Here is a 13766-nt window from a genome sequence, read left to right as displayed (position 1 = left end):
ACAGGTTTTGGTTGGTTGAATTCACACCTCAGACTTAGGTCCTCTGTAACTACTGTATTCCTCTGTATTGGTGATGAACTTAAATTCTTGATGACGATTACTATGGGGGAATGACAATCGGCTGGATTCATTCTCTAGTGGCTCTTGTTAAACCTACTATAAGATATCCCAAAAATTGACATAGAACAAGTTACTAAATACAACGTTTTTTCCTGTTCTGATTTATGAAACTGGTCCCTGAAAAACCAAGGTAATGGCATTTCCGAGCCTCTAAAAATAAAAATGTCCTGGTGAGGAGGAGGCATGCCCCCATTCCTTTAAGTGGCTTGCACTTTCGGCACTTGATTAACTTTCTCTTCGGTGCATGCCCCTTCACCCCTAATTTATACTGCATTTTCCTCTATAGGTAACTGACCTCCTCAACATTGCACAGGACCCATCAGCATTGCCAGCTGAAAGCCTCACTCCCAGTCCAGTAGCCTTGACTGAAATCAGCGCCCTGGTTGTCCAGCAGTTGCAAGCAGCCTGGAACTGGTTAGCTGTTGTCTTGGATTGCACAGAAGCTCAGCTTCGATTTGGACTATCGCTATCTGCTGCTACTGACCCCTCCCACCCCTCCCATCCCCTCCATGAATTCCATCCTAAAGCCAACAAAGATAGACGCGCTCGTGAAGATCCCTCGCTTCTGAGAGCTTTGGAAAACAAACGGAAAAGATCTGTATTAAGACGGTGAGTAATTTTTTCCTCAGCTGTTATGAAAAAAGCTCTTAATTTCAGGTCTGTTCAATTTGTTTTTGTTGCAGTAGTTCTAGACTAGTAGGAGGCACAGTGGCCTCAGGGTTTAGTGCACCCATCTTCGGATTTGAGCCCTGGCACGGGACATTGTGTTGTGTCGTGTTGAAGACATTTAACTCTCACAGTGCCTCTCTCCACCCAGGCGTAAAACTGGGTACCAGCGAATTTAATGCTAGGGGGCACCTCTGCAAAGGACTATCCCATCTAGGGGGGAGTAGAAATACTCCTAGTCGCTTCATACCTCAGAAAGAGGTGATTGGTGCCGGTCTGATGGGTCATTTGGCTTGTATATCCAGACTTAACCTTTATTTATTCAGACAAAGCTAGCCTGAGCCCTTTTTATGTCCATGGTTATTATTATCACGGAATCTCCACAACCGCTCCACTCCGCCTTATCATTTAAATGACCATTAATGGCGTTGTTAAGACCTCTTTATTCATTCTCTTTGAGTTTTCCTTCTTGCGCTTCAAGGAACAAACTTTTGACCTACAACATATGGTATTTCCAGCTGGTCACTTGCCTTAGTACTGACACTTGCGAGGAGAATTTTAATGGCCATCAAATAGGACAAATGTGTTTTGATGAATATGCGCATATTTCATTTTGCTTTCCATTGCGGCATATTTGACAATTTTGTTACATAGTTTTAATCTTCTCTTAAGATATGCTCTTGCCAAGAACCACTAGTATCAATGATGGTTGATGGTAATTTTAAAGCCCATTTAAGTTTCCCTAAGTGAGACGGGGTGGTACTTTTTGATAAGTGGATAGGCTGCTTCATAACCACTTTCGTAAAAAAACAAACATCTCCGATAAATTGTAACCTGACCCAGAGGTGTCCACGTGAAAGGATACAACAATAATAATGCAATATTCTTTTTCCTGTGAAAATAGGCGGCACGGAGCTGCTGGTAGTAACTTGGATACTGGTCGGCAGGACTTCCTAGTTTATGTTCTTTCACTTCTGAGAGGCCATTCAAATGAACACGGGGACTCCTTGCCGAAGTTGGACGTTTCTTCGTTACGTCACGTGGCTTATGTCTTGGATGCTCTGGTATACTACATACGTAACAACCCTAACGCCAGCTCACAAGCTAACCGGTCTAGTGCAGAGAAGACTGTTGCTGCAGATGCCACCAATGACGACGAAGGTGGCGATGATGTTGATGACGAGGACAGTGCAAGTTTCAAGAGAGATGCAGAGGAATACGAAGATGATACAGATCATGTTGAGGACGAACCCATGCCTACACCCAATTTGCCTGGAAATTTACACAGGTTTGCAGTCCTTTACTTGTTGCAGTCACTTTGCCATGGCTCAAATGTGACTAGTAATATATCAAACGCGAAAGACGGTGTTTGACCACATTTCCAAACACCGAGAAGAGAGTTCAAAATATGACGTGTAGCAGAGTATATCTGACCGATTTTGAGGTGTTTGGAAATGTGGTCAAACAAAGTGTTGAGTGTTTGATACATCATCTTAATCGAAACTAGAACTAAGCACAAAACGAAGAAATATAATCTTAAAAATGTATGCTAATTAAGATCAGATATCCGACACGTGTTTAAACTGGACGAATTATTAATGAGTTGGTGAACATTATTTCCAGATTTTCGCTTTGGTAAAGGTGAGATAAGAACAACACAAAAGAACAAAATATTTTTCAGTACCAGTGAAAGTAGTGCTCAGTAGCTTTCATTTTGGATAGTCACATGAGGTCTTCCAAACATTCGAAAGTAAGAATTACATTGAACTTACTCATGGGGAAGGATTTTAAGAACTCTGTGTTTCTTGTATGAACGTGAAATTTCAAATGTTTTCGTTGATTCTCGTGTAAAAGTGTTAGTGACTGAAAATGCAATTGAAAGCAAAGAAGTAAATAATTGTTTTCAAGGCAAATCATTGTTCTCTCCCTTTTTACTATTCAATGATAAGAAAATCCTGGGCACATTACTTTTGACGGGGTAAAGTACTCTTACATTGTCATTCGAGAAATACTTAGAGCTGCTATTTGCTGACCCACCTACAGTATATATCCACTTGCGTGTGACTTGTTGACTATTTGCTTGTAAAACATCAGCTGGTAGTCTAATGTCTAGATATTTAAATCTACCCAACATGTTGGATTAGATTCCTGTTGATGTGCTAAATCATGTCAGTCTCTGCAGTTGCCAGTTAATTCTTGTTGTATAGCGAAAACTACATCAAAACATTTGAAACCTGGCACAGCGCAAGGGATGTTTCTGTTACAGTTATTTGTAAAGACTTGGCGTGCATTGTGTTTTCAGCTTTTTTGTGAGGACTGACTCCACCACCGTGTTGGGCTGTACCCCTCCAGACCCATACCAGGCACCAGTAGAGGAGGCTTTGCCTCTTGCATGCCAGCCACACCTTTTACACCCTGCAGCACGTAGGGAGCAGATGTTTGGAACTGTACATGAACACACAGACAGTGACAAGGGTACACCCCTGGTTAGCAGCATGGCTTTGTCACGAGAAGATTCTGAAACTGTATTCTCTGCTGCGAGATTATTCAACGAAGCTGGTGTGGGACAGGAAGGGATTCCAATGGAAGTTAACGGTAAGAGAGGTTTAGCATGGCAGTGCAGAGTTCTAAAATGTGTGTACAGCCCTGATAGAAATAGACTCAGTTTTATATGGAACATTTTGTAACTTGTAAATTGAATTTCAAAGAATCATTACTTTTCTTCCAGTTTACCTACTATGTATCAAACTAAGCAGAAAATCAATCGTGTTTGATGAAACATGTTTGACTGGACAATAGGACTGGTGCTTGCCTGTTAATTACTTCAAACCCTATACAAAAAAAATAACTGCTTTTTACTAAATAGAAACAATTTCTTCCGATGTAACTGAAAAGTTAGTTCACTTCCTACGAAATTAGTTTACTTAGCGCGTGCATGTATTTATAAGCTTAACTTCGTTGTACATGTTTGGCAGGAATGCAAAAGTCGAAAATTCAACCTGTGTTGTCCGCAAGGTTTGTATTAGGGAAGTACAGTTGTATTGTTTGAGTTGGATTAGGCTAGTTTTTTAAATCTAAAACCTTTGAAGAAATGAAAGAAACCATTATTTCCTAACTATGAAAGTCGGGCTTGCTCCCAAACGTTTTTGTGCTCTCCACAGAAAGCAAGCCCTCAGCAGAACCGTCAACCTCATTTGTAGCGCGTCCTGATAATGCTTTGGAATCCACCACACCTGTCGCTCCCAAGCCTTTCATTTCCACTGGAACCTCTGCCAACTCCCTCTTGGGCCGTTGGCGTTTGTGTGTGGAGTTATTTGGTCGAGTGTTTCTTGAAGATGTTGGATCTGAACCGTCGTCAGTGTTAAATGAGTTGGGAAGGTTTGATGTGAAAGAGTCCAAATTTAGAAGAGAAATGGAGCGATTGAGGAACTCCACCCAAAGAGATTTGACTCTTGAGGTAAGATGATTCCTGATTTTGTGGGTGTGAAAACCGTATTTATCTCTTCACTAATTTGCCTCCCCTACCAGCATTGCGTCACATATCATGCTCTTCAGCCCTTTTTCCTCTTTGATGATTTGTAACTCTATTGCCTGCCCCTCCCCCAAGTAACAGATGAGCACCATAGGTTAAGAATTGTTTTTAAAGAAACAACAGCCTCAAACAACATTGATTTTAAGGGGGATGGGAAGGAGAAGAGGTACGTCTGTAGTACATGTTCTCGACAGTCTGTGCGGGATTGAACCTCTGGTCATGGCAAACATATTTTACGGAACTGGGGCTTTCTGTTTCAAAGGTGGGCTAAATTTTGCCATAGCAATTGCCTGGGTGAACCAGATGTGTTACTGAAAACATTTCATCACTCGTGTGGGTAAGTCATTCAAATTGACTCTAAACGTTCAAAGAGCTTGCGAAACTTGGATACCAGTGACCAGTAATATTGAAGAACATAACTGCTTCCAGAAGTTGCGAAATGTTTGGGTGGCAAAAGTGCTAATGAACACACGCATTCATTGTTAAAGTTTTAAACCTGCACCACACAAAAACGATTTCGTACATCGACCTTAAATTTCTGTGGACAGTTAAAATATCTTTGTAGCTTGATCATAGACTGAAGTGCTGATACTAATCAGACTGGGAAGTTGTGTCCGTTATCATGATAGTTGTGTCATAGGGAACCTAAAATAGCCTTTAAACAAACAGAAAAATTCACAGTGACAGGTTAGTGAGGTATACAAAAACACGAAAGGGGTAATAGGAAGCCAGTAAGCAACAAGGATGTATTGTGGAAGATGTAATTTGTGAAATACGAAAGATCGTGTTTGACCACATTTCCAAACACGGAGAAGAGAGTTGAAAATATGGCGCGCCATGGGGTATTTTGGCGACCTTCGAGGTGTTTGGAAATGTGGTCAAACACGGTCTTTCGTGTTTGATATATTTTCTCAATCGAAACCAAAACTAAGGAGAATGCGGAGAAATAAAATCGTGAAAATTCTATGCTAATTAAGATCAGACAAGGGGTCATGATGTTCTTTGTTTAAACCTGGTGAAGTGTTAATGAGTTTGGGAAGAAGATTTGAAAACTTGAATGTGTGTGATCTGACTCAGGTTGAGCGTGACCGAGCCACACTGATACAACAGACCATCAGGCAGCTTAACACGCAGTTTGGCCGTCGTGGGCCCAGGTCTCGCCCCATGACTATACATCGTGTGAAGGTCACATTCAAGGATGAACCAGGCGAGGGCAGTGGGGTAGCAAGGAGCTTTTACACTGCAGTAGGAGAAGCGTTCTTATCTGGAGAAAAACTACCTGCTCTGGAACCCAGCAGAAGTAAGCTTCCTTTTGACCAAGAAACATTTCTTCAAAATGTCGTAGAGATATGTCTGATCTTTTTTATCATGGTTATCAATTTTACATACAATCGATTTTGTTTTCCTTTTTAATTTGAACACTTACATTTGTAGAGTGAATGCTTATGTTTCCTGACAATTTCTTTCTTTCTTTTTTTTTTTTTTTTTCATTTTTTATGCTATTCTTGGGCAAAAATCTTGTTAATTCACTGAAGTGAAGCAAGATTGTTACTGAAGATTCAATATTGTGTTGTTGTTTGAAAAAAAGGAATAACAAATTAGTTTCGTGCTTGTTTGTTAATGTACTTAACACTTCTATACTTAAGTTACCTCTACTGTGTTGGTGCTCTGTGTTTAAAAATTAACATTACACTATGTTTTTATTCCAATCACAACAGGCATAGTTCATCGCAGTAAACGAGTCCCAAGTTATCGTTGCAAGCGTGATCGTGAACGTGAACGTGACGTGAGAAGACAGCTGTCAGCTGATGCTCGAGCATTCCACTTCAGTGGTAGCAGCAGCGCTGATGGAGAGGACGCTGATGGTGATTCACTGCCGTACCACAGGAAGTCCTTGGGAGAGAGGCTCTATCCACGTGTACACGCCTTGCAGCCTGTAAGTTCTGTCGTTTATAGCCTCAAAATGCTAGAATAGTATGTAGTGTGAGTCACCACAAACCTAGCAGCTCAAAACACTACGTGCACTTGAGTCTTGTTTTTTTTTCTGTAACATGAAGCTACGAAGAGAGCGAGAGTATTGTTACTATCACTAGGCTACATTTTAGCCTATTGTTAGTTACCTCCAGCATTACCTTAACAGTTTACCAGTGCTGGGTGGCAAGAGGTGATTACTGAGATTACCATTGTAACGTGGGTAAATATTTTCCCATTTTGTCCCTCTTTCAGTCACTTGCTAGCAAGATCACAGGCATGTTACTGGAGCTATCTCCAGCCCAGTTACTGCTGCTTTTAGCCAGTGAAGACACCTTAAGACAAAGAGTTGAGGAAGCTGTGGAGCTTCTTCTTGTATCTGGCAAGTAGGTGGATAATGTTTTAATGGTAAAAATTCTTTCATTGTTGTTGTTGTTTCCTGTATACTTCCCTTAATTTGTGCCCCTCGTGTGGTTACCGCAGAGTGTAGGAGAATCCAGACTTAAAAAGGATGCATTGAAAGTGGCATTTTCAGAAACCCGATGGGGTAGGAGAAGTCGTTAGTCTAGAAGAAGAAGCAGAGGCAGTGAATGTCATCTGCCAAGGGATCTGTGAATGTCTAGACAACCCTAAAACTCATTGTTGGTACTTTTTGTCACGGCGACAGTCTGATGTTTTGCCTTCACAGGAAACCAATAAAGGATGCAGATGATGACTCCCTTAGCCCTGGTGGGGATCTTGATGATTCTGAAGATGACAGTTCTCCATTGTTCCACCAACCCGGCAAGACTGGATTTTACTCCCCACGGCCCGGAAAGTGTACAGAGGAAAGACTTAACTGCTTCAGGAATGTCGGCAGGTATGCTGTCATTGTAATATAACTTGTATGATTCATTTGCTTGTCATGATGGTATTATCTAATACTGGGTAGTGTAAGTGAATTGTTGTATGCAATTGATGTTATCTTCCCTCTATGGAGAGGAAGGCCCGTGATATTTTAGTTATTTTTAAGCGGGTGGGGAGGGTAAAAGTGTGCAATAGTCTCGCATACTTGCTCTGTTCACTGAGAAATCCTGTTTTGCACCAAGCCCTTCAGTTGCTAGTCTGTAGGTTTGTAGCAGAAATTGCTATAAAGCAGGTTTGTAACCAAGCAGCACAAGGGAGAACACTATGCCACTGTTGATTTAAATCTTTTACAGTGCCTCTATGAACAAATCCTCCATATCCATTTCTTTTAAATTTTCGTACACAATACGTCTCTCTTAAATATCTTATCAAATTTCAATCTCTTACGAACATTAGAACTCACGTTTTTTGGAGCTTTATTTCCGAGAATTTACGGCCGCTATCAATTTTCCTTGTTCTAAGGCTTGGTTGGGAATTGGAGTAAATGACGTCATTTACTCAAAAATGCCGCACGGGTTGAAATTGTAATAACAGTTATTGTAGAAAATTGCATGACTATAAGAGCCAAAGGTTTTGTTATTCGTTATGCGAATTGCTGTATTGTTATTATAATTTTAACCCGTGTGGTATTTTTGAGTAAATGACGTCATTTACTCCACTCCCAACCAAGCCTTGGAACAGGGAAAATTTTAATTTAAATGGCGGCCGTAAATTCTCGGAAATAAAGGTCCAAAAAAAGGTGAGTTCTAATGTTCGCAATAGATTAAAATTTGGCAAGATATCTAGGAAAGACCTATTGTGTACCAAAATGCTAAAAATTGGATATCCAGAATTTGATCATAGGGGCACTTTAGTAGCTCCAAAGCTCTTAGTTTTCTTTATGGGGTTAACACCAGTGGAGACATTGATTGAGATACGTAATGGTTTGATAGAATTTGTATTATTTTCTCGTCGGTTTAAACATGTATTTAAAACCTTGAGGGTGCGGTAAAACTATCATTTTCACAGATGCTTTTTTTTTTCAGTCTCATTCGTGTTTTGTATCTGGCGTAAATTCACTTTAGCTATGTTTTAGAAGTGTCCGTAATCTCTGACCGAAATTTGCCCGAAATGAGATAAAATGTGTTCGAAAATTAAACGTCCGAAATTTTAACGTCCGAATTTTTTTGCAAGTGATGTATGTTCAGCAGTCATTTAAATAACTGACCAACTTCCTTTCTGTTTGTATCCAAGGATCATGGGCTTGTGTCTACTACAGAATGAGTTGTGTCCAATCAACCTCAACAGACATGTCATAAAGCACATTCTCTCCAGAAGGGTAAGTCAGCATCAAATCTTCCATCTTAGTGTGCCTTGTAGTATATAAACGTTACACACGAGTTCAAATAACTGAAAGTAGATTACAACATGCACATTTCACATGTCACAATTGTCTCAACGACGGTTCTAGAAAGTTCCGTTAATGCAAATTAGTTTTTTTGGCCAGTGATCGATACTTTTATTGCGCGTTACATCATTAACGGTATAATGACTAACTGTTATTATTTTTACTGAGGTGCTTGGAACAACAATATTGCAATTTATTCCCTGACAAACAGTTTGGAAAAATAAAAATCGTTAGCAAATATGAAGAAAAATACGAATTGACTACATCTGGTAATGCGTTCAGAAAGCCGGCCGTGGTTGCAAAATGATAATGACTGGTATTTTCTTTTGTATAATTGAAGGGGCTCACGTGTTTCTACTTGTTATTTTGTAGACTGGTTGGCATGACCTGGCATTCTTTGACCCTATGCTGTACGAAAGCTTACGCAAGCTGATTGTTGAAGCTGCTTCTCCCAATGCTGAACACATATTCAAGGGACTCGACCTGACATTCAGTGTCCAGGTCACCGCGGACGAAGGTGATGGCAACCAAGTAGAGTTGATTAAAGGTGGAAAGAATGTGGCAGTCACATCGTCTAATGTGCATGAATATGTTCGCCTGTACGCAGAGCACAGGATGGCTGGTAATAACAAGAGAGCTCTTCAGGTAAGTTCTCTTTATCACCTGCTCGTAATCAGCCATGTTCATCTCTCGCAGGATTGGGTTGGGACACCAACATGGCCGCCGTTTCATTGTTTAAGGACACCAATATGGCAGCCGCAGCGCAATGTGGAAACGCTCTGTGTACGAAAATTCTATCAGAAGAGCATCACTGACATAAAAAAAAACAACTTTTAGATAAGAGTTTTATAAGTTTCAACGACAAGCAAAACGATCGTTTTGTTGCTATGGCAACATTAAAGGTAGTCAAATGTTCACTCCTAAAACTACCCGTTAAAGGTTGGTTGTGAAGTGGGAAAAAGGTGTTTTCACAAATTTTCACAGTTGAAACAATCAGCGTCCTAAAATTCTAATGTGGGATATAGAACTGTAACGGAGATCCGTAAAATTGTACTAAGTGTGATATCTTTAACTCTAGTAATGACGCAGGTCACTTTCTCTTTGAAGGCTCTTCGTAGCGGAGTACTGGATGTTATACCTCAGTCCTCATTTGATAACCTGACTGCGGAGGATTTTCGCTTGCTGTTAAATGGTTGTGGTGAAGTGAATGTACAGCAGCTGATAAGCTATACGTGTTTTAATGATGAAACAGGAGGTTTGTAGTGTCATAGCAGCCATTATTGTGAGGTGTAAAGGTTGTCCAAGGACGCACAGACCTTTAGTTAAGTGCGACTCCGTCTACGAAATACGAATTCATGTTTTCAACGAAACACTGACAAAGAGTGCAAAGCCAACTTTCGTCATTGAAGATCACCTCTAGGTTTGCTAAATTGTCAAGTTACAGAGAATTATCTTAGGCACCTCCCCCTCCCCACACCTCTATGCCAGTTGTAGAAGAAAACCGGTACGAAATGGTGTTTGGATGTAGTGAAAAAGGATGTGAAGCCCTATATATGATTTTAAGAGTATCTTGTTATTTATATCGCTTAGTTGTACTGCATTACTTTTTCTTGTTGTGCGCTCTCTTCTTTCGCCATTTTCTGCCCAGTTTACTCGTGTTAAGTAACTGGTTTTCTCAAAGTTGTGCATGACTTCTGGTCTTTGCTATTCTCAGGTGCTGGAGCTGAAAAGTTGCTCAAGTTCAAGAAGTGGTTCTGGTCTATAGTGGAAAAAATGAGCAATTCTGATAGGCAGGACTTGGTGAGTGTTTTTGAAAAAAGCTATTCTACACCACTCTGAAGTTTGATTAGTGGTTTTGGAAAGTACAGTGAATTTTAAGTGTTCTCCTTAGTTTTAGTTTCGATTGAGAAGATATATCAAACACTCAAGACAGTGTTTGAACCCATTTTGCAAACACCTCGTAGTTCGTCAAAATACTCCGCTGTGCGTCGTATTTTAGCGCTATTCTCTGTGTTTGTCAATGTGGACAAACACGGTCTTTCATGTTTGATATATTACATGAAACATTCTAGAGGTATGATTTTCGTTTTGACGCGAGGATTTAAATGAGCTTATTACAGATATTTTCTTATTTAGATAGTTTACTAATCAACTGCCATATTTTAAACTGATGTTACTTTCTTCTAAGGTCTATTTCTGGACATCGAGCCCTGCCCTACCTGCCAGCGAGGAAGGTTTCCAACCAAAACCATCAGTTACAGTGAAACCCGCTCATGATCATCAACTGCCTACAGCGAACACATGCATTTCTCGTCTCTACATCCCTCTCTATTCTTCTCGAGCTATACTTAAGAGCAAACTTCTTCTGGCAATCAAGACTAAGACCTTTGGATTTGTGTAGATGAGAATATCACCAGTTGAAAATTTCACTGTTCTTTTCTGTCCAGAAGTCGTCGATAGGAGAGGCGGAACGAACAGTTGGACCAATTCAAAGTAGATACGAATCAAAGAAACAAAAACTGACTGCTGTTTGTTTAACAGAGGTTAAGGATTGCAGATTCCTCACTATGAAGTCCAAGTCTTGTGTTGTAATATTAATTCTTACCAATGACTTAAGATCTGCTGTCACTACAAGGATCGTTGAAAAATTTCGCGCTATTTGACAATTATGTACTTAGAGTTAAAATAAATATTTCATGGAACTGACACTGCTACAATTCATGTAAAGCCCAAAATACTTCTGAGATAATCACCAGTTCGAACAATTCAGGAGAAAAACCTCTGGGCTTATAGTTGTTTAAAAATATTTTAGTGAGTTTATTTGTTTTTATTATTTTCAAAACAAAAAAAAAGGGTAAGTACACCGTACGCATGCGTGTAACGTTATGTATTACGAAATGAAAAACCGTACATGGAGCGAAAAATTCTGAAATTGTTCCGCTTGCATACACAGGACTCGCCACAGTTCAGATTAAAAGTTCTCCTAAATGAATCGCGACTCGTTGACCCCGTTACCTCTGTGTGAAGGTGGATGATGAAAACAGTTCGGTCACAAGAGACTTACCATCTTTCCGTTGCCTTTCGGGTAGTTTTTTCTTCTCTTTCTTTTTTTTCTTTTTTTTTTTTTTGTGAACAAAGTGACTTTATTTTCTCCCAGACCCCACTGGTCAGTTTGGGGCCTGTTCTCGTGAATAATTTCTATCCTGTGATTCGATGATTTTTTGTGTGTGCAATGAATGAATGAATGAAGATGTTTGTAATAACTCAAGTCCTGTGACATTCAGGGACTAAAATGCCCATAAATCAAAATAGCTATCGACCCGCCATGGAAATTCTAGCCTGTGACACAGTTGCCTTTAAATGCTCTATCGATAACATAAAATAACTGCTAAAAATTAATTTTTGTGCGTCGAAATGTTATACCCAATTCTAGCAAATGTCCCAAATACGGATGCCCCGTTCTAGATCAGGAGTACCAAATCATCACCCCCGCAGACAGCACATACCTATATAGATGTTTCCTGGGAATACCCTCTCTCCAGGAACTATCCAGCTACTCTGGAGCTTGGAACTGCATTACAAAATGTTATTTCAATTCCAATCGAATTGATCAATTAGACAATTCTTAAAGAACCTAATCTACTTTCCTAGCTTTTTCTTCCAGGACAATCCATTAGAAGGACTTCACACATGATCAAGCAAGCAATCCGTCGGTCAGTCTGACGGATGGACAGACGGACGGTCAGTCAGTCAGTGATTCAGTAAGTCGATCAATCAACCCACACCTTATCAAGGATCACTTTAGACCTTATCAATCGTCGCCTCATCACTTTTAAGGCCTTGATATGCGCTACCTTGGCGCTACCTTCCAAATTAATATTTGGATTGCAAGAGAGCAGAAAATACTCAAGAAACGCTCGCAATGTCCTATATTGACCAAAAACCTTCTGGGATGTTCTATTTCTCATGTAATTCTCGAATTTAGAAACCTGCCAACAATGCTATTTAATTCTTTAGGGAAGTTTCTGAAAACTTCGGGTGTACTTTCATAAGAACGTGAGTTTCGTCCGTAAGAGAGCAATGAAAATGGAATGAAGCCGAGTGCTGTAATCCGAGAAGTTAAATAAACCAGTTTGTTACTGTTACCGACGATCCTGAGATCTGTATGGGAAAAACCTTACACTGCATTGACATTCCTTACGTCTCTCCTTCCCTCCGGAAACACTTTGTACCATTTAGGTAAACTAGTCTAATTCATTACTGTCATTCACAAGTTCGCTGATAACGGTCAGGGCTCAAAGTTAACGACCAACTGGTCGCATATGCGACGATTTTTGGCTGTGCGCCTAAAAAATCATGTGTGGTCGCACCACCGCGCCTTAAAAGCCAAAGTACAGTGCGACTTCTCTAGTGCTTACTCACCTGACCACACTAACGTACTCAGATTGATAAATATAAATATAAACGTAGATATAACACAACCAGGCACCAAATAATAAAGTTGCACCATTTTCCTTTCATCAGTGTGTGTTTTATTCGTCATCTTTAAGCCTAATTTCCCAGTGGATTCTCAGAACTCGAACGTTCATTTCTTCCCCACGTTCTGTGTTGTAAATAACTCCGCTGACACATGCAAATGAGGGAATGAAGCACATGCTTCTTGTGCAATTGATGATCCAGCGGAAAGCGTTGAAACTGGGGATGAGAATTAAATCGTGTGCTCGTTCTTCGCGAACAACAGTTACAGAATGCTGCGTTTTGTAAAGAAAGCTTTGTTTTCGCTTGTCTGACATACAAAAATGTCCAGCGTTTTCGGAACGGGCCGGTCCACGAGTTCTACGGCTTGAAAGCTAGCCAAATGAGCAAAGTTCGTGCTAGTTCTACCCAGATGTTGAATAAATCAAGAATGTTCGTGAACAGAATTTCAAAGGGAGGCACACAACAAGCAATTGGATAGTGAGGATACTCAACGGAGCGACGTCAGTAGTTAATATCTAAGCATAACCCTTGTGTGAAATATCCTGATTCTTTTATCTGTTTTCGTTGTGTTCAATACTGCCAGAACAGGCCCATACCTCAACACAAAACCTGAGTCGCTCTTTTTGGAGCGTTAAGAATTCTTTTCGAGTAGGTGCTCCAAGTATTTGAAGCTGTGCGCGTAAAATTTTTAACTCTGCGCCTAAA

The 13766-nt window shown here is 40.2% G+C and overlaps 1 protein-coding gene and 1 long non-coding RNA gene across 2 annotated transcripts in view; both read left to right on the top strand.

Moving 5' to 3' along the window:
• Positions 1-11288, top strand: part of LOC110044101 (E3 ubiquitin-protein ligase UBR5-like) — a 52547-nt gene extending 41259 nt beyond the window's left edge. Inside the window, 13 exon segments of the mRNA XM_089271495.1 lie at positions 407-729; positions 1691-2074; positions 3089-3381; positions 3948-4243; positions 5396-5618; positions 6037-6254; positions 6545-6675; positions 6978-7148; positions 8429-8513; positions 8955-9227; positions 9690-9837; positions 10297-10382; positions 10771-11288. Of these exon segments, the coding sequence (XP_089127621.1) occupies positions 407-729; positions 1691-2074; positions 3089-3381; positions 3948-4243; positions 5396-5618; positions 6037-6254; positions 6545-6675; positions 6978-7148; positions 8429-8513; positions 8955-9227; positions 9690-9837; positions 10297-10382; positions 10771-10983 (2844 nt within the window). The 3' untranslated portion in view covers positions 10984-11288.
• Positions 1-13766, top strand: part of LOC149105403 (uncharacterized) — a 110051-nt gene that overhangs the window by 87772 nt on the left and 8513 nt on the right. The gene's annotated exons all lie outside the window — the stretch shown is intronic.

This window comes from Orbicella faveolata, unplaced genomic scaffold (genome assembly GCF_042242905.1).
Source record: "Orbicella faveolata isolate gen_17 unplaced genomic scaffold, um_ofav_v1 contig_34, whole genome shotgun sequence".
NCBI lineage: Eukaryota > Metazoa > Cnidaria > Anthozoa > Scleractinia > Merulinidae > Orbicella > Orbicella faveolata.
Note: the sequence above shows the minus strand (reverse complement) of the source record. Positions and strands in the feature narration are given on the sequence as shown.